This window comes from Kalmanozyma brasiliensis, assembly GCF_000497045.1.
Source record: "Kalmanozyma brasiliensis GHG001 unplaced genomic scaffold PSEUBRA_SCAF2, whole genome shotgun sequence".
Taxonomy (NCBI): Eukaryota; Fungi; Basidiomycota; class Ustilaginomycetes; order Ustilaginales; genus Kalmanozyma; species Kalmanozyma brasiliensis.
Window position 1 is genome coordinate 1240341 of NW_015961959.1, and position 22519 is coordinate 1262859.

Genomic DNA, 22519 nt, shown 5'->3' on the forward strand with positions numbered 1-22519 from the left:
ATTCTCACTGCTCGCGAAGGTCTTTGGTGCTCAGGCCAATGTCAGGTCCGGAGAGATTGCCACCACGACGCGCTCGAACAGCAAGATGGCCAGCAGCGTGTTGGGCCCTGCAGCCTGTGGTGAGCAGAACGGCTCCAGCCAGGTCGTGAGCCGCCCAACTTGGATTTGCGCTTCTTCCATGCATGCTCCCGAGCCGCCTCGGTGCAGTCCGTCATCGGCACTTCCAAGCAGCACCTTCTTCGCCAGCCACAGTGCGATCGGCTCTTGACCATCACGTGCTGTGGAACAAGTGAGTCGTAAGCGAAGGCGGATCCATTCGGCTTCCTGCGTCTCCACATCGGGATCAGGCACCGACGGCGGAAGATGGCCATTCGGCAGCAGGGTCCCGCGGAGTTCGCGCACCATTCGTGCAAGCTTGGCTGTATCTTTGAGCTCGGCGTTGATCCTGCGCGCTGTCATGCGGTTCACCGACTCGCCTAGCCCGGTCGTTCCCAATATCGTCCGAGCGAGACCAAACAGCGTCCTCAACAGCAGGCGCGAGTCGACTTGGAGCATCGCTTCCATCGCCTCGAGCCAGTTGCCGACGTAGTCTGGCGCAAGGCCTGCCTCGTCAGCCGCTCCCTGTCCGTCTGACGCTGGTCTATCCTCCATTTGGCCGTTCGGGGGCTCGGCAGGAGTGTAATTCGAGTCGGCGTTGATGGCTGACGAGTGTGCCTGGTCTTGGGCCAAGTCCTCGAGACTGAACTGGAATTTGCGCGACGGATACCGGCCGTGCATCTTGCGCTCGACCAAGCTGCCTGTGGACCGTGACGATGGCAAAGTAGATCTGAGGCTGGGGGAACGCTTGAGGCTGCTAATGTCGTCGAGCTGAGACTGACCACGCTGATGTTGCGTCCGCCTCTTGCGAGCGCGCTGCACGTTGAACAGGTCAAAGTAGGCACGCACCAGAAAAGGAATCGCAGTCAAGACCAAAAATGTCCATGCTTGCAGAAGAAGAGCTGGCAACCGAGTCAGCAGACCTATGGCGAGCGAGACGACGCTGTCTACTGCGCTGCGTTGACGAGTCGCGGCAGCTGACGAGCCAGGATTGTCGTTGACCGATGGCACGAACGCCAAAGAAAGATCGCTCGCCCAGCCAGCTGCGTCCAGAGCCTTGTGTAGACTCTGCACAAAGAACCAGGGCCGGAAGGACCGAGCAAGCGCTCCTCGGAGGACAGTCACGAGCACATCGCGCACAATGAACTTTTCCGTGTCCGGCGCGTATTCGTCTGCGGGCAGCAGCGACGAGAGAAGGTTGACTACGGCGATGCGAAGATATGCTGGGTCAATCTTGCCGTCGAGTGAGCCCGTTCTCGGATCGAGTCCAGGGTGAGGGGACGCAGCCATGAACTGTTGTGCCAATTGCAACGGCGAAGTGTGGGAGGTGGGCTTCGTTGTGGAGGAGAGCACCTGCTGATGTTCTGGTGGCAGCTCCTCGTAGACTTGTTGACGCCGGCGTTCATCTTGTTCGGATTGTGACGCAACGAGGGATGGTATGGACGATGACGAAGACGTTCCCAGCGGAGCCCATGCGCTCTCTGCCTTGCCCTGAGCCTGTCTGAAGTCGGAGCAATGCTGACGAAGAACCAGTGGAATGTCCCGAGAGAGCAGGTCATGCAACCTCGGCAGCTCTGCGTCGGATCCCGAGGTGGTAGCGTGAATGCCAGCGTCGACTGCATCGGTATGGCCGGCAGTCTGACGTTCGACGATTGTGTGGATGATCGAGGTGACGATCGAGGTGATCTGAGTGAGAAACTCGCGGTCTGGCGTCAGCTTGCTATACCAAGGAAGCACGGTCTCGCGCAAGAGATAGGCGAGTAGCAGGTAGATCTCGTGATCTAGATCAGTGTCATGCGTAATACTGGGTGCTTCCGTCGCTGCTGGCAGATCTTGGAAGAGGATGCGACGATAGAAGGCACGCTCCGCAAGCTTGTCGGATATCGATGTTCTCTTCGAGGATATGGCTCCTTCACGAGCGCTCTGAGCAGCCAATGAGCTGTTCTGTGATCCGTGACTCGAGCGTCGGTCTGTGTTGTCGCTGAGCGGTCTGGAGTTTACCGTGGTCGCCACGCCGCTCAGAGGGTCGGCCGAGTCGATGCGAAAAGGAGCAGGCGATCTGGGACGCGGCGAGAGTGTAGCATGAGCTTGTTGGGTGCTGACCGAGGCGTGAGAAGCGGTGATGGATGCGCCGACATCTCGAAAGGGGCCCGATGCTGACGCAAAGGGAAAAGATCCGTCCTTGCGGGCAGCGAACGCAGCCACTGCCGAAGGTGCAGGAGAAGACAGAGGAGAAGGCGACACCGCGCCTCGTCGCATGGCGTCCCGAGCCATCGCTGAGATGACAAAATCTTGGCGTGCTGCTATATACTTGGTGACAGCATTTTCGTTCGTAGGTCGATGGGAGAGCAAGAGAGATGGAAGTCGTGGAGAACAACAACTCCACCGAGATGATCTGTGCTTGAGCAGCGTGTTGCAGACACGCGTCAGGACCCCTTCGCTCAGCAGGCTTGCATTTTCAGGGGTCCAGCACGAAATTTCAATTTTCAAGGAAAAAATAAAACAAAAGCCACGCCGAAACTGTGGTCACGAAAATCCAGCTAAAGCCAGTTGCTCAGCCTCCGAATGCTTCCTCTCACCGCCCACTTCGTCTGCCTCGCCCACCCCTGGACCTCATCTCTTCATTCATGTGAGCACGCTCGCGCGAGTAGCCTCCGAAGATATTACCGCCGGGACGAGCGCAGTCGGCAAGAAGCATGAGTTCGAAGGCAATGTGGACCGCACGTACAGCAGGAGACAGCCCCAGCAACGAACCATTGATCTCATCTTCCCTCGGCGCCGGAGGCGTTCAATCGTTCACGACCGCAGTCCACCACAATGAGCTCTGTCATCCGTCTGAGTTGCTCTTGACCCACTTCTATGAGCATGCAGGGCAACATAGCTCGCCTGCAACTCTTCGTCTCGAAAGCTCGATCTCAATGCTGCAAGAGACTTATAGCGTCGACGCTAGAAGTGAGCTTTGGGCATTGCCGTCGCTTCAAGCTTTCCAACACAACAGCGGCCCGGTCTTTGTCCAAGATACCGATAGAAAATCGCTCTGGCGAATGTCCCCGCCTCCCCGCGACTCTTGCCCGAGCCTGAGCTTTAGAGGACCGTTCATCGCCATGCATCATCCCTCACAGAGCCCCTCATCACATGAACTGGTACGTGTTTGCCTCCTTTCGCCTTCAGTACCTTCCGCGACGCAGACATGGATCAGTGTATCGAGCTGCACCGGCGGTGGTAGACAAGCCGGTAATCGAGACTTTTGGTCAACGACAGCGAGCTGGCGGGCACTTGAGTGATCTTCTTGTCAAAGACCAACTTTTTGACGCGCCTCCGGGCTTCGATCGGCGATGACAGGCTGAATCTGGTCCGTCTTGGAGTCAAGGAACTACTCGATCTGGTCTGACTGCAAAGACAGAGCGTGCCTCGCGCTGACCCTGGTCCATGCTGATTCCCTTCTTGACATTACTGAGCTCGCCTTTCGGTATCGTGTGCAAAATCTCGCAAAAGAGCTTTCTTTACTTTGTTCGTGTGTCTGCTGCAAGAACGTCGGTCCTGAGGCGTCGCACGACGAGATAAGCCAAGCGAGGTTCAGCATGCAGCAAAGCATCATCACGCTTTGATGCAAAGACGCCAAGACATCGAAGATGCAGATTGTGACGACAAACAACGGTCCTCGGACCGGAAGACCATCTCTTTCCGTTAGATCATGCTACTCAATCGAAGTGGCTCGAAAGCAGGTCAAGCCATAGCCAAGAACAGGTCCGCAACAGGTCCGCAACAGGACCGTTCGGCCGGATCGGCTGCACGTCTGTCGTGCATGCACGAAGGAGGGACATCACTGGTGTGATCGACGTCCGAGATTTCCATGTGTTGTCTGTGCTTACGAAGTGGACGTTGTCGAATGGATCGGACAGGCGAATCTCCATGTCCGGGTCGCGGAGATAGGCTTCGAGTGCTGCACAGTTCTGCTGAGTGCATGCCCTCGTGCCTGAAGCCAAGGAGGCGTGGCCAAGGCTCGAGCGCATGTGAATATTCAACCGGTTAAGTTGCAAGCGGAGCGGCAAATTCTTTGTACCGACATCCCGACCGGCCAACTCTGTTCTGTGGACGCCGAGCAACGGCCACACTGTGCTTCTGCCCGAGTGGACAGCGTGGACCCTGGTCACAAAGCCGCCCCACGGCACCTCTACAAATTCGCCGTCTCCGCTCCATTGTTCCTCCTTTGGCGGCACAAGCGCAGTGTCGAGACAAATTTGACATCTGTCGCGCGAAAATCTCGCCACGTGAACAGGCCTCCAGCCGCCATCGTGACCACACTGCTGCCGCTCACCCTCCTGCACGCTTGGTTTTACCGTGCCTGGCCGATGGTCCTAATCCCGAACCTCTGCATGGTCCCAATCACAGAGCGACTTCCTGGGGCCCCAATCATCTGTCGTTCATCCCCGTCTGGAGCATCCCCCACGAACTTGCCTTGACCGATCCAGTAGTTCCGACAATTCCTTGGCCTCTATCCCCACACCCACCTCCTCTCCCCCCCGCATGCGCGGAAACATCCGTTTGGACGCAAGCCTTGCCCGACCGGTCATTCTCGCTTAGCCTGAAGCCACCTCTGCCACCGCACGCGCACACATGCAACTTCGTACCGATCTTCCGGTCCCCCTTCCGCGTTTGTGGCTTTCTTTGCTGTCGACATGGACACAAATCGCAGGTTCCAGACTCAGATGCACCGCTCCGGACCGTGTCGTGCCGTTCCTCCTGCCAGTTCATGCGGAGCATGTCCGGATTACTTCCAAGCGAGCTGTGCTGTCCGTGTGGATCTCGCCGGCCAAACTACCTTCCCCGCTTGGGAGAAATTAGTCCCGTCCGTTGTCAATCTCGAAACATGGCACCTCATGGCCTTGCAGCGCGCAGTTTCTTTCAACAGTGAAGACATGTGCGACGTGGGAACATTGTCGGGCAGCGGAAACCAGTGCAGCGGCTGAGCTCCGGTATGCAGTGGGAGGTCGAAATCTTGAGCAGCACCGTCACTTTTTCCTTTGGGTCAGGGTTCGGGAAGCTAAGATTAAAAATTTCATGTTCCTTGCAGGAGCATTTGTTCGGGCACAGCAGCACAGTGTGAGAGCTTGAGTCGATGCAAAATCGTAGCATGAAACATGCGAGCTTCTCCACGGGGTCTCCATGCTATCGCTCGGCAGCTGAGACTGTCGCTGTATCGCCTGCCTGCCCTTCGTAAGGGTCCGCTTCATCACGACGAACTTTCGACCTCGACTTGGTCCCACAGGTATATAGACCCTCAACCTGCTGGTCACGTTCCCCGCATTCTCTTCTCACCTCGTCCCCACATCCTCTCCTCCTCCTTCCCTCCTCTGTTCGCACTTCGTCCATCATGGCTGAGAAGACCCAGACTCCCGATCTCGAGGGAGCCCACAAGCTCGGCATGGTCGAGTCGATCACCACTGATGCCTCGATCCTCGAGAAGGAGAGCGTTCTGAACGGCAAGAACCCTGCCTCGCAGATTCCCGTGCTGCCCAGCACTATCGTTGAAGAGGCTGACGAGGAGGTGCTCAAGTACACCGATGCCTCGGTCACCATCACGCCCGAGGAGAACAAGCGACTGCTCCGCCTCGTCGACAGGAAGGTCCTGCTCGTCATGCTCGGTACCTACTTCTGCCAGTCGCTCGACAAGCAGATTCTCTCGTTCGCCGCCATCATGGGCATTCGCACCGACCTCCACCTCAAAGGCCAGGAGTACTCTTGGCTTTTCACCTGTCTTTACCTCGCTATCCTCGTCACTGAAGGTCCCCAGAACTACCTCGTCCAGCGTCTCCCTATCAACCGATGGCTCGGTTTCTGTGTCTTCGCATGGGGTCTCTCGTGCTGCTTTGTCGCCATCACCAAGAACTTCACCGGTATCCTAATCCTCCGAATCATGCTCGGCGTCTTCGAGTGTGTCTGCCAGCCCGCTTTCATCGCTCTATCGGCCATTTGGTACAAGAAGGAGGAGCAGGCTCGCACTGTCACTCTTTGGTACTGTAAGTTTCGAATCCCCGCACTTGATTTCCCCCACGCAGCGATGCGATTAATTTTTGCTCCCACCAAGCACGCGATATTTTCGCCCCCCCGACCATATTCGCTGACATCCTTTTCCTCTTCGCTCATCGTTTCACTCTTCCTTCTGCTCCTTCTGAATCCCAAACCCCTTTAGGTATGAACGGCGTGCAAGCTGGCGTGGGCGGCTTGCTTGGTTTTGCATTCTATCACATCCAGGGCGCCGCGCTCTCTTCGTGGAGGATCATGTTCCTCGTCCTCGGATTGCTCACCATTATCTGGGGAATCACCATCGTCTGGTACCTTCCCGCCTCGCCCATGAAGGCTCGCGGCATCTCGGACGAGGACCGCGTAAAGCTGGTCGAGCGCGTTCGTGAGAACCAGACCGGTGTCCAGAACCGAAAGTTCAAGAAGGAGCACCTCTACGAGGCGCTCAAGGACCCCCAGGCTTGGTGCCTTTTCCTGATCAACTTGCTCAACACCATCCCCACCGGTGGTCTCGGCTCGTACGGCAACATCATCATCAAGACCAACCTCGGCTTCTCGGTTCTCCAGACCAACCTGCTCGGCCTCGCCCAGGGCGGTTTCCAGATCACCGTCCTACTCCTCGCTGCTTACATCGCCAAGAAGTGGAACCAGACTATCCTTACCGCCGTCTGCTTCACTATCCCCAACATCATCTCAGCCGTCATTTTCCTTACTGTTCCCAACAACAAAGACCACGCCGGTGGTCTTCTCTTCGCTTTCTACATGACCATTTGCTTGCAGGCCCAGGCCACGCTCTCCTTCTCCCTGCTTTCCAGGAACGTCGGTGGACAGACAAAACGTGGTGTCGTCACTGCTATGACCTTCATTGGCTGGGCTGCTGGTAATTCGGCCGGTCCTCAGCTCTTCCAAGCAAAGGATGCGCCTATTTATCGAAACGCCTTCATTGGTCAGCTTGGATGCTATGCCGCCTCGATCCTTGTGCTTATCGGCCTGCGTATCCACTACATGCGTCAGAACGCCCAGAAGAAGCGTGCCAACAACATCCTCAAGGGCCGCGCTGAGGACGCCGAGGACGAGATCGACCTTTCCCAGGCTTTCCTCGACTTGACCGACAGGCAGAACATCAACTTCCGATACCAGTACTAAGCGTCTCAGCGCTCGTTCCTGTCTGTCTTGCTCCCTGTCGTCTACACTGTAACCTTTCTTATGATCAAAATGTCACGCTATGCACCGCATTCTCTCGCTACTGTCCGCGCTTAAGCTGTCAGCATCAGCGTCGCCGATCCTTCCCCAGGCATCGAGTGATTATCTTGAACACCGCCAAGCAGAATTAATGAGGTGGGCTGACCGCTTTGCAGGCTGTCAGACTCCGCCTTGGAAATGAAGCTCATTTCAGATTTGCACGGGGCCGTGAGATTGCGTTCAGCATCAGAGAGAGGGCTTAGGTCGGCAAGGCGCTGTGTGCCAGTCGATGTAGGCGTGAGAGCAAGAAATTGTTGGAGCGACCAAGCCCTGCGTTGCACGCAGCGCCTGGCCTCTCCAACAATTTCTCGCTCTCACGCCCTTACCAACGAGCACACCGCGCGCTCTCGCTCCAAGAGCTTCTGGCTGTCCCCGCAGGCAGTGCTCGCTCCTCGCGGGTTGTTCCCAGCGCTGAAGGTTTGACACAATGGCGCGCAGTGCTTCCTTTAATCAGCCAGCTCTCTCAACACAAACGCACGACAGAGCATCGCTGTGACTTCGAAGCCACAGCAGACAGCTCATGCGGTATCTCTGAACGCGGACTATAGCGAAGCTGAGAGTCTGGGGAGGGGCCTTCACCCGCAAACAGAAACAGGGCACGGGATGCACTTCGAACAAAGCTGGCGCCCGTAGCACGACATGCATCTGGACAAGGCGGACAGCCGCTCTTGAGGACGCGCGACGAGTCAGACAAAAGGCAGACGGTTGCTTTGAAACTCCAGGACTCTTTCTCTGAAGACAAAGCGGCACACGCGAATTTCCTTCTACGGCTAATGCGGATACCATCGACGTGGGCAACGAGGAAACGCTAAGCTGGCACTTCGACTCAAGCAAGCGGATGATCTTCTTTCCCTACAGTGGCGGGGGCGGGCGGAGCTTGAATCTCTATCAACCAACAGGATTGCGGGCAAAAAGACGCGGGTCGGATTTAGGACACTTTACATCGTTGACCGGCGAATTCAGAGGCCTCCCTCCGACCTGACCGAGCCGAGTCCCTGGTCGTGCAGTGTGCTCCAACGCCTCTTTTCTTGGCTGGTCGGCTTTGCTTCCTCTTTGCCGCCTATTCCGGCCAGCTGATCTCCCTTCCCGCCCACTGCTATCCTTCGGCCTCGCTTCTCTCCACCGCTTTTGCCTCCAGTGCTCTCCTCCAATGCTATCTGTTTGTTGCATGACCCTCTGCATCGCAACGCATCCGTAGCGGTCCGGTAAGCCGCAACGCTGTCTCGCCTGTTCGGATAGGAGGCGCGGCGGTCCGGTCGATCCGTCAACGGCGGCTGCCCCACCCACAAATTTACTGAGATGGCGGAGTATTGATTTTTTTTGGTTCCTGGTGGGGTCGAGGCTGGACCCTGAGACGATTTCTTCCAGGCGGGGCTCGCACAGACACGCGAGTGCTCTGAGCGCTGTCCACGTTCAAGCTCGCTTGTGCCAATTCAGCTGTTCATTCGCGTGCGCAAGACAATAGTGAAACCTCGAGAAGCTGAGAAGCAACTGCATCGAGTGGACCGAAGCTGAGGGCAAGCGATGCGAGCCGAAAGTCATGTGGGGAAAGGGTGGGGAACGCAGGATGCTTGATGAGTGCGGAGGAGGAAGTGACGATCTCGGTCTCTTGTTCGGCGTGGCATGCATGCAAGCACAATCAGAAGAAGCGTTCCTCATCGAGTCGCTCGCATCCGCTAGTCAGATGCGTGACCATCCTCTTAAAGCATATTGTGCATGCTCCATCGTCTTGTTCTCTAACCGCATCCTCCCTTCCTTCCCCATTCCTGTCTTCACTCCATCTCGACAGCCACTAATCCAAGATGCTCGTCGAAAGACCATTGACGAACCTCGCTCCGGCGAGCCAGCAGCCCTCTGATGCCTTCAAGCTCACGAACGAGCAAGGCTTCGAGTGGTCGTTGAGTTTCCTCACTCCCACCATCTACAAGATCACTGTCGTCGGGCCAAATCACCCGCTTCCGCAACAAAGCAATGTGCACTGGAGCAACAAGCCGCTCGCTGTCTCCGCCAAGGTCGATACTGGCGCGCAAAAGGCTACCCTCAGCGTCGACGGCTTGGCGCACGAAGTGACCGTGCAGTTCGATGACACTCCTATCGTCGAGATCCACGAGACCGTCGAGGGCAGCAACGACAAGGTTCGCATCTTTGGCGACAACCCGCACAAGTCATACTGCTACTCGGAGACGGGCGTCACGAGGTACACCCGCTTCAACAACCAAAATCTTCACATTGGCATGGGCGAGAAGGCTGCTCCGCTCGACCTCACCCACCGATCCTTCTGCATCTCGGGAAGTGATTCGGCCAGCTACGATGCCTACCGCACCGATCCTCTCTACAAGCACACTCCTTTCCTCATGTCGTTACCCAAGCCTTTTGATGCCGACGGAGAGCCTCAGCCGCTCACCTCGGTGGTCGGTATCTACTCGGCCTCCAACTCGGACGCCAACTGGGACGTTGGTCGCTTCATCGACGAGCCATGGGGCATGTTCAAGAAGTACGCTCAGCACTACGGTGGTCTGGAGGAGTACATCATCCTCGGTGAGCAGGCTCAGCAGGTCGTAACGCAGTTCTCGGATCTGGTCGGTCGCCCCCTCCTCGTCCCTAGGGATTGGCTGGGATACCTCGCCAGTGGAATGGGTCTCGGTGAGAGCGACGTGCCCATCGCACAGGAGCTGCTCTCCGGCTTCCCTGGCACATGCAAGCAGCACGACATCCCTTGCTCCGCCATCCACCTTTCTTCGGGCTACACCGTGGACGGCGAGGGCAACCGTCTCGTCTTCACCATGAACACGCGACGCTACCCGGACTTTGCCGAGCTCGTCAAGACGTTCCACAAAGCCGGCATCCGCGTCACCCCCAACATCAAGCCATACGTCGCGCAGGCCCACCCACACTACCAGAAGCTGTACGACGCCGGCGCGCTCTTCACCGACCCCAACAACGGCAATAAGCCTGTGGTCACTCGTATCTGGTCGAGTGGCATCGGCTGCACTGCGCTCGGCTCGTGGGTCGACCTCACCTCCAAGGCGGGTCGAGAGTGGTGGCGTCAAGGTGCGCTCGAGCTGTGCAAGCTCGGAGTCGACTCGCTGTGGAACGACAACAACGAGTTCCTGCTCTTCGACGACGCTTTCATCTGCAAGAACGAGCTCGACGGCGACGCCAAGGTGGACGGCAACCGCACCGGCAAGCCAACCCCTGTCGGTGCCCTGGGTCGCATGACCAACACCGAGCTGATGGCTCGCGAGTCGCATCAGGCGCTCGTCACGCAGCACCCTGACCGTCGACCCTTCGTTCTCACCCGATCTGCCAACGTCGGCACGCAGAAGTGGGCAGCATCCACCTGGTCCGGCGACAACCGCACCAGCTGGCACAACCTCCGTGGCTCGATCGCCATGGGCCTCAACGCGCAGATGTCGCTCATGCAATCGTACGGCAACGACATCGGTGGCTTCGCCGGCCCGCTCCCCAGCCCCGAGCTGTTCGTCCGCTGGATCCAGTCGGGTATCACCCAGCCCCGCTTCTGCATCCACTCCTTCAAGCCCTGCAAGGAGGACCCAACGGGTGTCAAGCTCAACAACCTCCCCTGGATGTACCCCGAGGTCGTCGACATCATCCGCACCACCATCAAGCGACGTTACGAGCTCCTGCCGTTCATCAACAACCTCAACTGGCGCTCGCACCTCGCCGCCGAACCGATGAACACGTGGCTCGGATGGAACGAGTTCGCCGCCGACCCGAACGTCTACTCTCGCGAGGTGCTCGAAGGGTTCGACTACTGGATCGGTCACGGTCAGCTGTTGGTCGCCGGTGCGTACCACGAGAACGAGCTCACCCGTCGTGTCTACTTGCCCGCTGCCGGCAAGGAAGATACTAAGGTGTACTACGACACGCACTCGCCGTTCAAGGTGTACAAGTCGGGTCAGTGGGTCGAGAACGTCTCGACGCCTCTGTCGCACTTTGCTGTCTTCGCTCGAGAGGGAACGGTGGTCCCTGTCGGTCTCGGCAAGGTGACGATCACTCAGAACGAGGGCCCTGCGACAATCACCTGCAGCGGAACCAAGATCTTGACCGAGCAGGAGGGCGGCCAGTGTGTGTACGACGACTGGCGTGGTATCGAGGTCTTCCCATCGCCTGTTGACGCAAAGAGCCCAAGCGAGTACACCTACAGCTGGATCGAGGACGACGGCGTGTCCGCCAAGCCTGCGGTCGCTGAGTTCAAGGTCGACATCTCGTCGAGCCAGGACGAGGTGTCGGTCAAGGCCAGTGCGACAAAGAGCGACTTCAAGCCCCTTTGGGGCAACACGCTCTGGGTCATCCTGCCCAGGGCCGACACGAGGAAGGTGCAGGGCGCGAGCAAGACCATGCTGTACAAGGGCCAGACTGCCTATGCTATCACTGTTTCGGGTCTCTGAGTCGTTTCCGTTCGTCTCGGTTCTTCTGCAATGCTATATCTTCTCGAGACCGTTGTAAACGTGTGAGGTGTCTATGAGTGAAGCACTTCAGAGGTCGGCGTGTAACTGTGAACCGAAGATATCGTGCCAATTGGTGTTGTCCGGCCTGACCCCTTCCTTGCGCATTTCCTTGGCCACGCGCTCCGCATCTTCCAACACTCGCAAGACGTTCTCGCCGACGAAGCCGATAATCTCCCTATCCGACCATCCGCGCTCCACCAACCTCGCAACCAGGTCGGGATACCGCCTCACGTCCTCGAGCCCCTTTGGCACGGACATGATCCCATCAAAATCGGTCCCTACACCAACATGTCTCCTTCCGACCTTGTCGCTGACATACTCGATATGCCTCACATACTGGTCCAGGTCCTCGCTGCCGCCAATGAAGCCCGGATAGGCGTTGATCATGACCACAATATCCTTGCCCGCACTCGCCAGCTTCTCAAGCACGGCATCTGGCACGTTCCGCTGGATCTCCTTGAAGTGTCTCGCTGCGGAATGTGAAAGCATCACGGGCCCTCTGCTCACCTCGATCGTCTGCAACGCTGTGTCGTCCGAGACGTGCGATAGGTCGGGTACGATCGCCAGCCTGTTGAGTTCCGTCACCAGATGCTTGCCAAAGGGGCTCAGGCCGTTCCACTTCTTGGGCTCCTCCCCTGCGCTGTCCGCAAAGACGTTGTGGCACGTATGTGTCAACGTCAAGTATCGTACCGGTCCCGGAATCTGATTTGAAAACAGTGCGGCATAGGCACGGAGAGCGTAGAGCGAGTTGCCGAGCGAATGTGCGCCTTCGATGCCGATGAAGCTGATCATCTTGCCCTGCTTGAACGCCTGTCGAGCCTCCTTGACGCTGCCAACCAGGGCAAAGTCGTCAGCGTACTTGTCGGTCATCTGTCGAATCACATCGAGCTGCTCGAGCGTGTCCCGTACCGCAATGTCGGTGGCAGCGCGCTCGAAGGTGTCACCGACAGTGGTACTGTTGGGACAAACGACGTAGGAGGACCAGAAGAAGCCTCCGCTCTTGCCCTCGCGTAAGCGTGGGATGTCGACGTGCGAGTACATGGGATAGCTGCCATTGGGAAAAGCGGGTGCGTCGAAGGGGATGGAGTCGATCTTGTTGCCGTACTTATAGCGGGCGACCACGGGGACGTCGACGTGGCCGTCGATGAGAGGGTGCTTGGAGAGGAGACGGAGTGCGTGCTTGCGGGCGTTCCTGCAGCGCCAGTTTGATGATGCGCCCGACACATCACAGCGAGATTCCGTGCCTGGCTGCAATAGCTTTGACACTGAAGACTCGATGCTGGGCCGAGCAAAGAGAACGAGGGCAATAGCGAGCGTGCACAGCGCCAGCTTGAGTTTGGCCTTGAGCGTCGAGCGTGGCGCAGGCGCAGCCGTCTGGCTGGTTGATGGAAGCAGACCGTCCTGCGACTTGTCGTTCGCGTGTATGCTCGACATGTTGACGGCGTCGCTGTGGTTGTGCGAGATGTGTAGAGGTGGAAGGGAAGCACGAACCGTGCTGAGCAGTAAGGAGGGGTCGTTCGTGCAGGGATCGACAATTTCGGCTATGAATTCGAAGGTCGACATCTCAAAGTGACGTGCTTCCGCGGAGCTCGAGAAGAAAGCCGTGTCCTGCCGCACCCCACTCAACTTGCGACTGAAGCAGTCAAGCAACATACACTCTCACACATCGACACACACGCGCAGAAGGAATGTGATAGTAGATACTTCCAATGCTTTCCGGACGGCCTCATAAATTCAACTGTAGTGCGCCAGCTATGCATCGACCTTCTTCCTGCGCTTATTGGGCGCTGCTATGACGGGAATCGTCTCGTGGTCCGCGATGAGCTCTTGCGGGGGCGCGCCTTGCCCCAGCACCACCTCTTGTCCGTCATCGACCATCGCAGCTTTCGCGCGCTTCTTTTGCTGGGCCGTCAGCTTGGGTGCAGCAGCGGCAACCTTGGGCGCAGCGGCCTTCTTACCGCTCTTCTTGGGCTTGACGTCACCCTCGTCTGCTGCAATTCCATCTTCATCTACGTCGTCTACATCGTCCGCATCCTCATCGGCTGCTGCTCCAGGCTCGGTGCCGAACGGCCTCCTCTCCCTGCCTGCAGCCAGCTCGGCACGCACCCACTCGGCCTCCATGTGCATGTCGCGCAGCACCTCTTCGCTCGTCTTGACGTACCCATCCTCGCCAAATTTGGGAGGGGCGAGCTCGATCCCCTCGTCCTCGCCGATGTCGGCGCCCGGACCGGTGTAGACTCGACCTAGCCGCTTGGCCACCTCCTTGGCCTTGGCGATGGTGCGTTCGGCCTTGGACAGGCTCTTCGGATTGGCCTGAGGGGCGGGCACGGCATCTTCTTCCTCTGCATCCGGGTCTTGCTTGTTTTTGCCTTTCTTAGGCTCTCGCGGCAGACGCTCACCACCGAGCTTGCTCTTGCGACCTGACGTCTTGACGCCAATGTCTTTAGCTGGCGGTCGGAGCGACTCGTGCTTGACCGGACGCAGGTTGTAGATGCGGTGCAGCTCAAGGACGGCTTGCTCCTTGTCCTTTGCTTCGATCATCAGATGTGCATCGGCGGGCAGATCGGGTGGAAGGAAGCCGCAGCGATCTGAGTGCGCGCGACGCTCTCGCAGATTGGTGGACCCTGGTCGAGGTTCTGAGAGATGGTACTTGGGTCGGATGCCCTTCTTGTGCCAGATGGCCTGGATCTCGGGCAGGAGCTCCGATGGCGGGCGTGCTGAGGGTCGGAGCAAGTCGTGGTGGAAGTCAAACACGAGCGGAATGTCGAGCTCCTTACACAGCGGAAGAAGCTCTTCGGTGCTATACGCCATCTCGTCGTTTTCGAGCACCAGCCTATCCTTGACGTTCTGTGGCAGACGCTTGTAGTTCTCGCGGATGCGGTCGAGCGTGGCCTCCCGATCACCGAAAGTGCCTCCTCCGTGGATGATCATGACGCTGTCTTTGCCCAACCCCATGCGATCCAGCATCTCGCAGTGCGACTTGAGGTCCCGGAAACTCGCCTCGATCACCTCAGGTCGGTTGCTGCCCAGCTGCGTGAATTGACCAGGGTGCATCGTCAGTCGGTGGCCCAGCTTCTTTGCAAGATCACCTGCTGCGCCCAATTCCTTCTCGGCATACTCGAGCGAGTAACCGTATTTCTCGTGCGAAGCAAAGGGGAACACTTCCGAGGACAGACGCATGAACTTGATGCCGTTTTCCTCGTTCCACAGGATCATGGGGATCATGTCGCGAGCGTTGAGCCGGCCGAGCTCCTTGATATATTCGGGGCCCTGCTCGTCCATGGTCTTGATACGGGCGGTGCGGCTGGAGAAGACGGCGGGGTCTTGCCATCGGAGAACGGTGTTGAGACAGGCGTAGCCGAGCTCGCCAGTGAAGCCGTTGCTGCGCTCTTGCCGCTTCTCCGGTGGGCCTTCTAGCCGGAAATCCCTTTGAGGAACGTCTGGAATCTCGTACACGACTTCCTTCTTCTTGCGCTTGGGTAGGCGGCGTCCGTTCTTGTCCCTCTTGACAGGATCGCCTTCCTCATCTAGCTCGATCTGATACTCTTCGCCGTGAACATTGACGCGAGTTTCGAAGTGTGTTGGAGTCTCTACCTTCTCCTTCTTGGGTGCTTTGGCACGCTTCTTCTTGGCGGGCTTCTCCTCTTCTTCGGCGGAGGACAGGCCGGACGATTCGCTCCTTGGCGGTGTTGGCGGCGGTGAGACGGCTTCTTTGACGATCTTATCTGCTACCTTGCGAGATATCGCTTTGGTCGAAGAGCTGCTTGCCTCGTCTTTTGCGGACTTGCGACCGCGCTTGAGTGATGGAGCGGGAGGCTCGATAACTACGGCCTCGATAGGCAGATCAGGCTCGGCATAGTTGACCGACGCTGCCGATGCACGACCACTTCGTCGGACCATTGTCAAGCTGGAGGTGTGGATGGCTTGCCTCGGGTGGATGGAGAGTCGCTGAGGTGGGAGCGCCGTGTATTGCTTCACCGACAGGAAGAGCAGTCGCGAAGGGGCGTAGAGTTGACGCCAGGCGAACATGCACTGCTGAGAAGGGGGTGTATGCTGGTAGCAAAGAGGAACAGCCTTTAGTTTGTGGTGGTGGTGACACGGACAGGATCCGGCTGACGGATCACTGTTGGTCTCTGCGCGTACGACACGAGAAGAAGTCTTGCGTCCACTGGTCACGCTTCACCCAAAAGAGACAGCCAGGAGGTGGCGCTCTTGGCTGAGTAGGGTGAAGAAGCCATACCACTTTGACAGTCACTGCTGCCGCAAATTGACAGCCTCTGCTGGAAGCGGTGAGCTCATCGTGCGTTGCTCTCTTCTTCTGCAGGGTCTTCCTGCCAAACGCGGGCTCCGCTGCAGCAGCTGCAGGTGGAGGCGAGAATCCCAAATCTATCAATCACAATCTCGATCTGACACTTTCGAAAAATGGTCCGGCTTACCAATCCTGAGTCGCTTAGCTGAGAACGCAGCTGCAAGGGCCATCCTCGATTTGAGCTCAAGACCCTTTCACTTTCGTCTTCTAGCAACCACCAGCTCGCCCTTTGTACAACACTCTCACAGCTACCCTTCGCAATATGGTAGCAGCTCCGATCGCGAGAGTAGCGTCAAAGGCGGTTCGCCGTTCAGCTCCGTCGGCTGTTCGAGCACACTCGACCTCGTCCGGTTCCAAGGTCACCACCGCTCCCATTCCCGCAAAGGAGTCAGCAAGTCGCAACGGCGTTCGTTATGCTACGACTGCAGCAGCTGTGACGGCCGTCGCTCTCACCACATGGTATGCTACTACCTCACCTCTGCATGCCGAGGCGGCTCCCTCTGTTGCTACCAATGGCGACATCACAGTCACCACCATGTCGCAGCAGGATCAGATGCGCCAACGAGCACACCTGCAGGGCGTCTACGCATGGGGCTCGAATCGCTACAACGTCGTCGCCCCGGATGCTCCGCAGGTAACCCTCATTCGCTCGCCTCGGTCGATTCCCTTCTTCGATGGGGTTGCGCTGCGGGACATCAACTTGAAGGAGAAGCACGGCGTAGCAGTGGACGCCAACGGCGACGTCTACCAGTGGGGTCTCGGATTCTTCGATCCAGCGGTCCTTGAGCCGACTGCTATCGAGGATGTTCCACTCGGTCGTCGAAGAGAGAAAGCCGGTGCCAATCTCACCGCTCCTCGTGGTAGCACAGCCAGCCTGGTGCTCAACCCAGTCAAGACGCTCACCGGTAAGAACATTGTCAAGATCGAAGCGACCGAGGAGAAGATCTACGCTCTGTCCAAGGACGGCCACATCTACGTCTTCTCGGCTGTTCAGCAACTTCAAGCCACGCCAAAGTACCCGGGCTGGTCACCCAACCCGCTCAAGCTTTTCAACGCCTTTGCTGGCGCCGACATCGATCACGAGGTCCTTCACCCTGCTCCCTCCGCACACTGGGGCAGCACGGAGAAGGTCCACGACATCATCGTCGGGGACCACCACCTGCTGAGCGTCTCCAACAAGGGCCGTACCTTTGCGACCCCAATCAGCGAAGAGGGCAATGCATTCGGTCAGCTCGGCACCCGTCGTGTTTGGCTCAACGCTCCCAAGACACCCGACAGCAAGGCAGGGCACGTCGAGACGCTTCTCGAGCCACGTGTGTTCGCTGAGCTAGAAGAGAACCACGGTGGCCGTCCAGTCTCGACCCTCGTCCCGGAGGGCTGGCTGCCCGCACCCACTTCCGAGACGAACCGCACTACGAAGCCTCGAGCTAGGTCCGAGCCAGCGTTCGAGACCAGCACCGACCCAGCGCCACCGCCCAAGCCCCTCGCAGAGCCCGTCGGCAGCATCCGATGGTGCACCACCCTCCACGAGATCCCCGCTCTCCGCAACATCAATGTTGTCCAGATCGCCGCCGGCAACGAGCACTCGCTTGCCCGCACGCACGACGGACGCGTCCTCGCATGGGGCCGTCACACGCACGGTCAATGCGGTCTCGGACCCAGCTTCAGCATGGAGTGTGTTCCAGTCCCGACCGAGGTTGTTCTCAGCCGTTCGTTCCCCAACAGCTCAATGGATGTGCGCGCGAGCTCCATCGCTGCGGGCGCAGACAACTCGTTCTTCATGACTACGCGTCGCGAATCGAGCGGTGGTGGCATCGGGATGAAGATCGACCTGCTCTCCTCGGGCAAAGGCCAGTGGGGTACGATCGGAAACGCCATGTGGAGCCAGGTCGTCTCACAGCCTTCGCGCGTCAAGACGGTTTCCGGGCTGATGGAGTTCTCTGAGGCCTCGGGGATGACGCACCCGGTGCCGATCCACAGCATTAGCGTGGGTAAGCCGGGTCACGTCGCGCTGGTTCTCGACACAGTCGAGTCTGCAGGCCACCTTGCCTTCGGCCGCGACGTCATGGTCTGGGGCGCCAACGCAGGGTTCCAACTCGGCCTCAGCAAGCGCTCCAACCTTGCGGTGCCACAGCATCTCAAACCTCTTCCCGCCCTGACAGCGATCGCAGGCGGCAACATCATCTCGGAGCAGGACGGACTGGTGGTCAACCCCGCCAAAGCAGCAGCCATGTCGGTAGCAACACTACCAACGGCAGACGCGAAGTTGAGGGAGGCAGATATCAACTCGGGCGCGCTAACACACATGCCACACAACCGGCTGCAGCTCGCGTCCAAGACCAAGGCGGATACGCGGCTGCCACCGAGTATCGCCGCGAAGGATCAGCTCGCAGCACCAGGTGCAGGCTCAGCCGCAGCGGCTCAGCAGGGAAAGACAAAAAAGGGTTTGACCGTCGAGGAGAGCATCAAGGCGGGCACGGTGAGCACGGTTGTGTATTGGAAGATCATCGAATAGGGCTCGTGCTGTATCTTATGTATTGCGAAGTGTAATGTACGGCTTTGACAGGATGCCTGCCTGATCGATCAGAGGCCGTCCCCTGCGTACGATGTCAGCGTGTGTGCGTGTGTGTCTTGAGGGCCGTCCAAGATGAAGCTCGAGCTGCAAGCGCTGTGCAGACGAGAAGTGGAGGGCTCGGGCCGCAAAAAATTTAGGTTTGGGCGCTACCAACAACGTCCGAAATCCGAGGGTTGAAATTTCATCTTGAAGCTTCCCACCTTGTCTTCACACGATACCGCAAGCACCTTTGTTCCCAAGCCGACATCGACGAGGTGGTCACCGAAGGCGCAAGATGACTGATCCATCATCCAGCACGACATCAGCAAAGCCAGAAGACGGCGAGCCATACGATCTGGACACGTCGGCCCTAGCGGCGCTGGACACCTTCCGCGCCCAAAAAGCCGCCGGCGAAGCATCCCTACTCAAGTTCTCCCAATCCTCCTCCTCTTCCTCTCGCAAGAAGAAGACAAAACGACCAAAAGAAGAGCGCAAGCTGACACCTGAAGAGGAAGCGGCAGAGGAAGCAAAGGCGGAGGCGGCGCTGCTAGCTGAGATCGAGGCGATAGCGGACCTCGAACGGCTCAACGGTGTTGCGCCCGACTCGGCGGATTCCATGCTTGCGGCTCTCTCGTCGCGGCTCGAAGTGGACGACGTGGATAACGACGAAGAGAAGAGCCTGGATGTGGACACCTTCCGGCAAACATTCGGGGAGAGCTGGCAGCTGTCGCAATTCTGGTATTCAGCCAAGTTCGTGCATGAGCTCTCGCAGCTCATCTTTCGACTCGTCTCCCCACCGTCCACCGACATTCTCACGGACAGTCAGGCGGTCAAGGCAGCATTTGGAGACGCGAGAGTGGCATTCCTCTGCTGCCCGACAGCGTGGGTCGGCTTCGTCCACGAGTACCCATCGCTCCGATCACAAGCCTTCGTATTCGAGGTCGACAAACGGTTCCACGCACTCAGCAAGACAAGCTTTGTCTACTACAACCTACACGAGCCGGAAGCCGTACCAAAGGAGCTGCTGGGCACGTTCGACGTCCTGGTCTCTGACCCGCCCTTCCTCAACGCCGACACGCAGGGCAAAGTCGCCCAAACAGCACGACTGCTCGCGAAAGACAACGCCAAGTTCCTCCTCTGCACAGGCGATAGCATCGCCGAAGAAGCGCGGAAGATGTACGGCTCACCACCACTGGAAAAGCTCGAACTCGAGGTGGAACATCATGGTCTCGCAAATGCGTTTGGCATTTGGGGTCGCGTCTAAAGCAAAAGATACAGTCTATCTGAATGCTCTGAAGAATGGTGTGTGGTGTGGTGTCTACCCCTCGATGGCCTGCTTGATCGCCTTTGCGTCCAAAAAGTACTTTGCGTATCTTGGCTCTACAAAGATGGCCCTGCATTCCAATAGCAATTGGCCCTCTGTATCCTTCAGGGTGCCCTTGACCACCGCTTTTCGGCCTTTCTGCTCCACCAGCTCGGTCTGCAGCACGATGAACTGGTTCGCCATGGTCGGTTTCCTGTAATCGATCTCCAATCTCGCTGTAACGCCGATCTTGCCGGGCAAGTTGTACATGGCTGTCCTGGCCAGCGCCTCGTCGCATACGGTAGCCAGCATGCCTCCGTGCACAATGCCGTCGTGACCACACAGACTTCGTCCGAGATGGAGGACGATCGTGCTATCACCCTCCTTACCACCGAGCTCGTTCGCGCCCCGGCCCGTCTTGGTGAACACCAGTGGGGGGACGGCGACCATGCCCGGTCCTCGGAGGGAGCCAGCGGTGAGATTGTGCTGCGCCTTCTCCCGACTGTACTTGAGATACGGTCGTGTCATGACGTACTGATGGGTGTCGGCGGGACCACCTTCGACGGGCGGGCCGGCAACGGCGACGTTTGCCCCTGGGATCGTGCCATGCGCGGGAACCTCAACGGTAGTAGACGGATCCAGGTCCGTAATATGCTTGCCTTGCGAACGGAGAACTTCGAGTTCGGCAGCGGAGCCGTGTGCGACGGAGGTGCGCTTGAGCTGCTCGATGATGGGCAGCGCGTGCAGAGCTTCTTCGATTTCGCGCATGTGAGCTTCTGCTTCGGGCCCGTCTGATTTCAACCGCGCAGGTGTCGCTGGCTTGAAGAGGAGCTTGAGCATCTGTGGCGGGTACAGCGAGCCAAAGAGGTACGAGGTGATGCCAACCAGTGACAGTGCGATTGTCGCTTTGACTAGCGTGCCGCCAGATGCTCTTGGTGTTGGTGTGGTGGAGAGCGGTCGGCGTGTTGTGTTGGAGGCTGTAGTGGATGATGTCGAAGCGAGAGTGGCTCGGGAGGCGAGCACGCCCTGCGAACGCAGCGAGAATGTGCGCGAGCTCGACGAAGCCAGCCGCAGCGAGGTTGTGGCTATCGATGTCGCCCTCATGTTGTACGTGCGTTGTATGACAATGATGGTGTTGAGACGGGAAGAAAGTTACGATTAGAAAAAGTGTTGGATTCGCATGAGATGCGCAGCCAAAACGCGAATTTGCCGGTTGTTCCGGGATTCGAATCATCATGCTCTTGTTTGTAGGGCCACACGGGCTCGGAGAAATTTCAAGCACCGCCTTGTCTCTCTGCTCGCGTGGGATTTTACGAAAAAAAAACTGCAGCACCTAGGATTCCCGCGTGGTCCCCCACCGCAGTACTGACTAGGCGATACCTTGCTTAACTTCGCAGATCGGACGGGATGCGGTGCTTTCAAGGTTCTATGGCCGCAGATGTTAGTGTAGTCTGAATAACGCCTCATCAAGTGGGCACAATGGCTGCGTGCAGCTCCACTCCACAACAAGAAGCTTCCACCCACGCACGTCACTGAAGATGCACGCACCACCAGGACCCCGTCCAGCTCGTTAGCCAGCGCTCTTCCACCAACACCTCAAACCGATACCCATTCAAGCAGCAACATTTTCCGTTCACTGATGCGCTAGCTCACCAATCACTCGGCCTGCCTCAACGATGCCGAAAACGTTTACGCAAGAGCAAGACTTTGCTCACCCATGGCACGAGACCGCAAATGGTGAGTTACCATCCTTACCCCGATCTTCCTTCACGGCCTCGCACCGCTGACCATGTCGGACCAATTACGTCCTATCCGCCTCGACAGCTGTATGGAACAAATATCCCAATCCGCACGCAGACCACGTGGTCTCAGTGGACGTCCTCTCCCAATCACTCGATCCAACAACCGGCGCGCTGCGCACAGAACGCATCATTGGCGTCCAACAAGGAGCGCCGGGCTGGCTCAAACGCCTGGTCGGGGCGAGCGACGACACCTACGTTCGCGAGGTCGTGATGGTCAATCCCTTCACCCGCTCGTTCGAGATGACAAGCACAAATCTCAGCTTGACAGACTACATGCTCGTCAAGGAGTACATCACGTACTCGCCTAGGGAGACGGGGACGGTGTTCAGGCAGGTCGCTGACATCGGGTGCACCAAGTTCTTCAGCGGCATGCTGAGCTCGGCAGGGAGAAAAGTCGAGGAGTGGTCACATACAAGGTATGGGGATAACGCCGCAAAGGGGAGAGACGGGTTGCAGAGCGTATTGGATTCGTTGTACGGGAGCAAGCCATGAACCGACACAGATGCATGCAATAGAGAGTAAAGGGAACAACAATCCTTCGCAAAGCAGGCTCGCAGGACTCCGTCGACGTCAAAAGTATGAGCAACTCATCCAGGCAAGCAGAAGATGAAAGGATCACGTTTGACGCAACATGGACACGAAGCATCAAACCGAAACGCCATCAGAGCACCACCTCATCCAACTCTAACCCCGCTTCCCTCTTCACCCCTCCTCCTA

The 22519-nt window shown here is 58.0% G+C and overlaps 9 protein-coding genes across 9 annotated transcripts; 5 read left to right on the forward strand and 4 right to left on the reverse strand.

The window, feature by feature from the left end:
* Nucleotides 1–30: 30 nt before the first annotated feature.
* PSEUBRA_003020 (Phox-associated domain protein) lies at nucleotides 31–2370 on the reverse strand (the record flags this gene model as incomplete). Its single annotated transcript, XM_016437403.2, has 1 exon — nucleotides 31–2370. One exon carries the CDS (start codon nucleotides 2368–2370, stop codon nucleotides 31–33), a length of 2340 nt encoding a protein of 779 aa, XP_016292884.2.
* A 3100-nt stretch (nucleotides 2371–5470) lies between these two features.
* PSEUBRA_003021 (Major facilitator superfamily) lies at nucleotides 5471–7266 on the forward strand (the record flags this gene model as incomplete). The annotated part of the gene is made up of 2 exons (XM_016437377.1): nucleotides 5471–6116; nucleotides 6290–7266. The coding sequence occupies 2 exons, from the start codon at nucleotides 5471–5473 to the stop codon at nucleotides 7264–7266; spliced, it is 1623 nt and encodes a 540-aa protein (XP_016292885.1).
* A 1898-nt stretch (nucleotides 7267–9164) lies between these two features.
* PSEUBRA_003022 (Glycoside hydrolase, family 31) lies at nucleotides 9165–11774 on the forward strand (the record flags this gene model as incomplete). The annotated part of the gene is made up of 1 exon (XM_016437372.1): nucleotides 9165–11774. The coding sequence occupies one exon, from the start codon at nucleotides 9165–9167 to the stop codon at nucleotides 11772–11774; it is 2610 nt and encodes an 869-aa protein (XP_016292886.1).
* An 87-nt stretch (nucleotides 11775–11861) lies between these two features.
* On the reverse strand, nucleotides 11862–13268 carry PSEUBRA_003023 (Renal dipeptidase family; the record flags this gene model as incomplete). Its single annotated transcript, XM_016437402.1, has 1 exon — nucleotides 11862–13268. The coding sequence occupies one exon, from the start codon at nucleotides 13266–13268 to the stop codon at nucleotides 11862–11864; it is 1407 nt and encodes a 468-aa protein (XP_016292887.1).
* Nucleotides 13269–13586: 318 nt separating this feature from the next.
* On the reverse strand, nucleotides 13587–15734 carry PSEUBRA_003024 (UV-endonuclease UvdE; the record flags this gene model as incomplete). Its single annotated transcript, XM_016437401.1, has 1 exon — nucleotides 13587–15734. One exon carries the CDS (start codon nucleotides 15732–15734, stop codon nucleotides 13587–13589), a length of 2148 nt encoding a protein of 715 aa, XP_016292888.1.
* A 671-nt stretch (nucleotides 15735–16405) lies between these two features.
* PSEUBRA_003025 (Regulator of chromosome condensation, RCC1) lies at nucleotides 16406–18658 on the forward strand (the record flags this gene model as incomplete). The annotated part of the gene is made up of 1 exon (XM_016437385.2): nucleotides 16406–18658. The coding sequence occupies one exon, from the start codon at nucleotides 16406–16408 to the stop codon at nucleotides 18656–18658; it is 2253 nt and encodes a 750-aa protein (XP_016292889.2).
* Nucleotides 18659–18992: 334 nt separating this feature from the next.
* On the forward strand, nucleotides 18993–19961 carry PSEUBRA_003026 (DNA methylase, N-6 adenine-specific, eukaryotic; the record flags this gene model as incomplete). Its single annotated transcript, XM_016437386.1, has 1 exon — nucleotides 18993–19961. One exon carries the CDS (start codon nucleotides 18993–18995, stop codon nucleotides 19959–19961), a length of 969 nt encoding a protein of 322 aa, XP_016292890.1.
* A 54-nt stretch (nucleotides 19962–20015) lies between these two features.
* PSEUBRA_003027 (Thioesterase superfamily) lies at nucleotides 20016–21104 on the reverse strand (the record flags this gene model as incomplete). Its single annotated transcript, XM_016437391.1, has 1 exon — nucleotides 20016–21104. The coding sequence occupies one exon, from the start codon at nucleotides 21102–21104 to the stop codon at nucleotides 20016–20018; it is 1089 nt and encodes a 362-aa protein (XP_016292891.1).
* Nucleotides 21105–21676: 572 nt separating this feature from the next.
* PSEUBRA_003028 (PRELI/MSF1) lies at nucleotides 21677–22294 on the forward strand (the record flags this gene model as incomplete). Its single annotated transcript, XM_016437382.1, has 2 exons — nucleotides 21677–21737; nucleotides 21825–22294. 2 exons carry the CDS (start codon nucleotides 21677–21679, stop codon nucleotides 22292–22294), a joined length of 531 nt encoding a protein of 176 aa, XP_016292892.1.
* Between the last annotated feature and the right edge of the window lie 225 nt (nucleotides 22295–22519).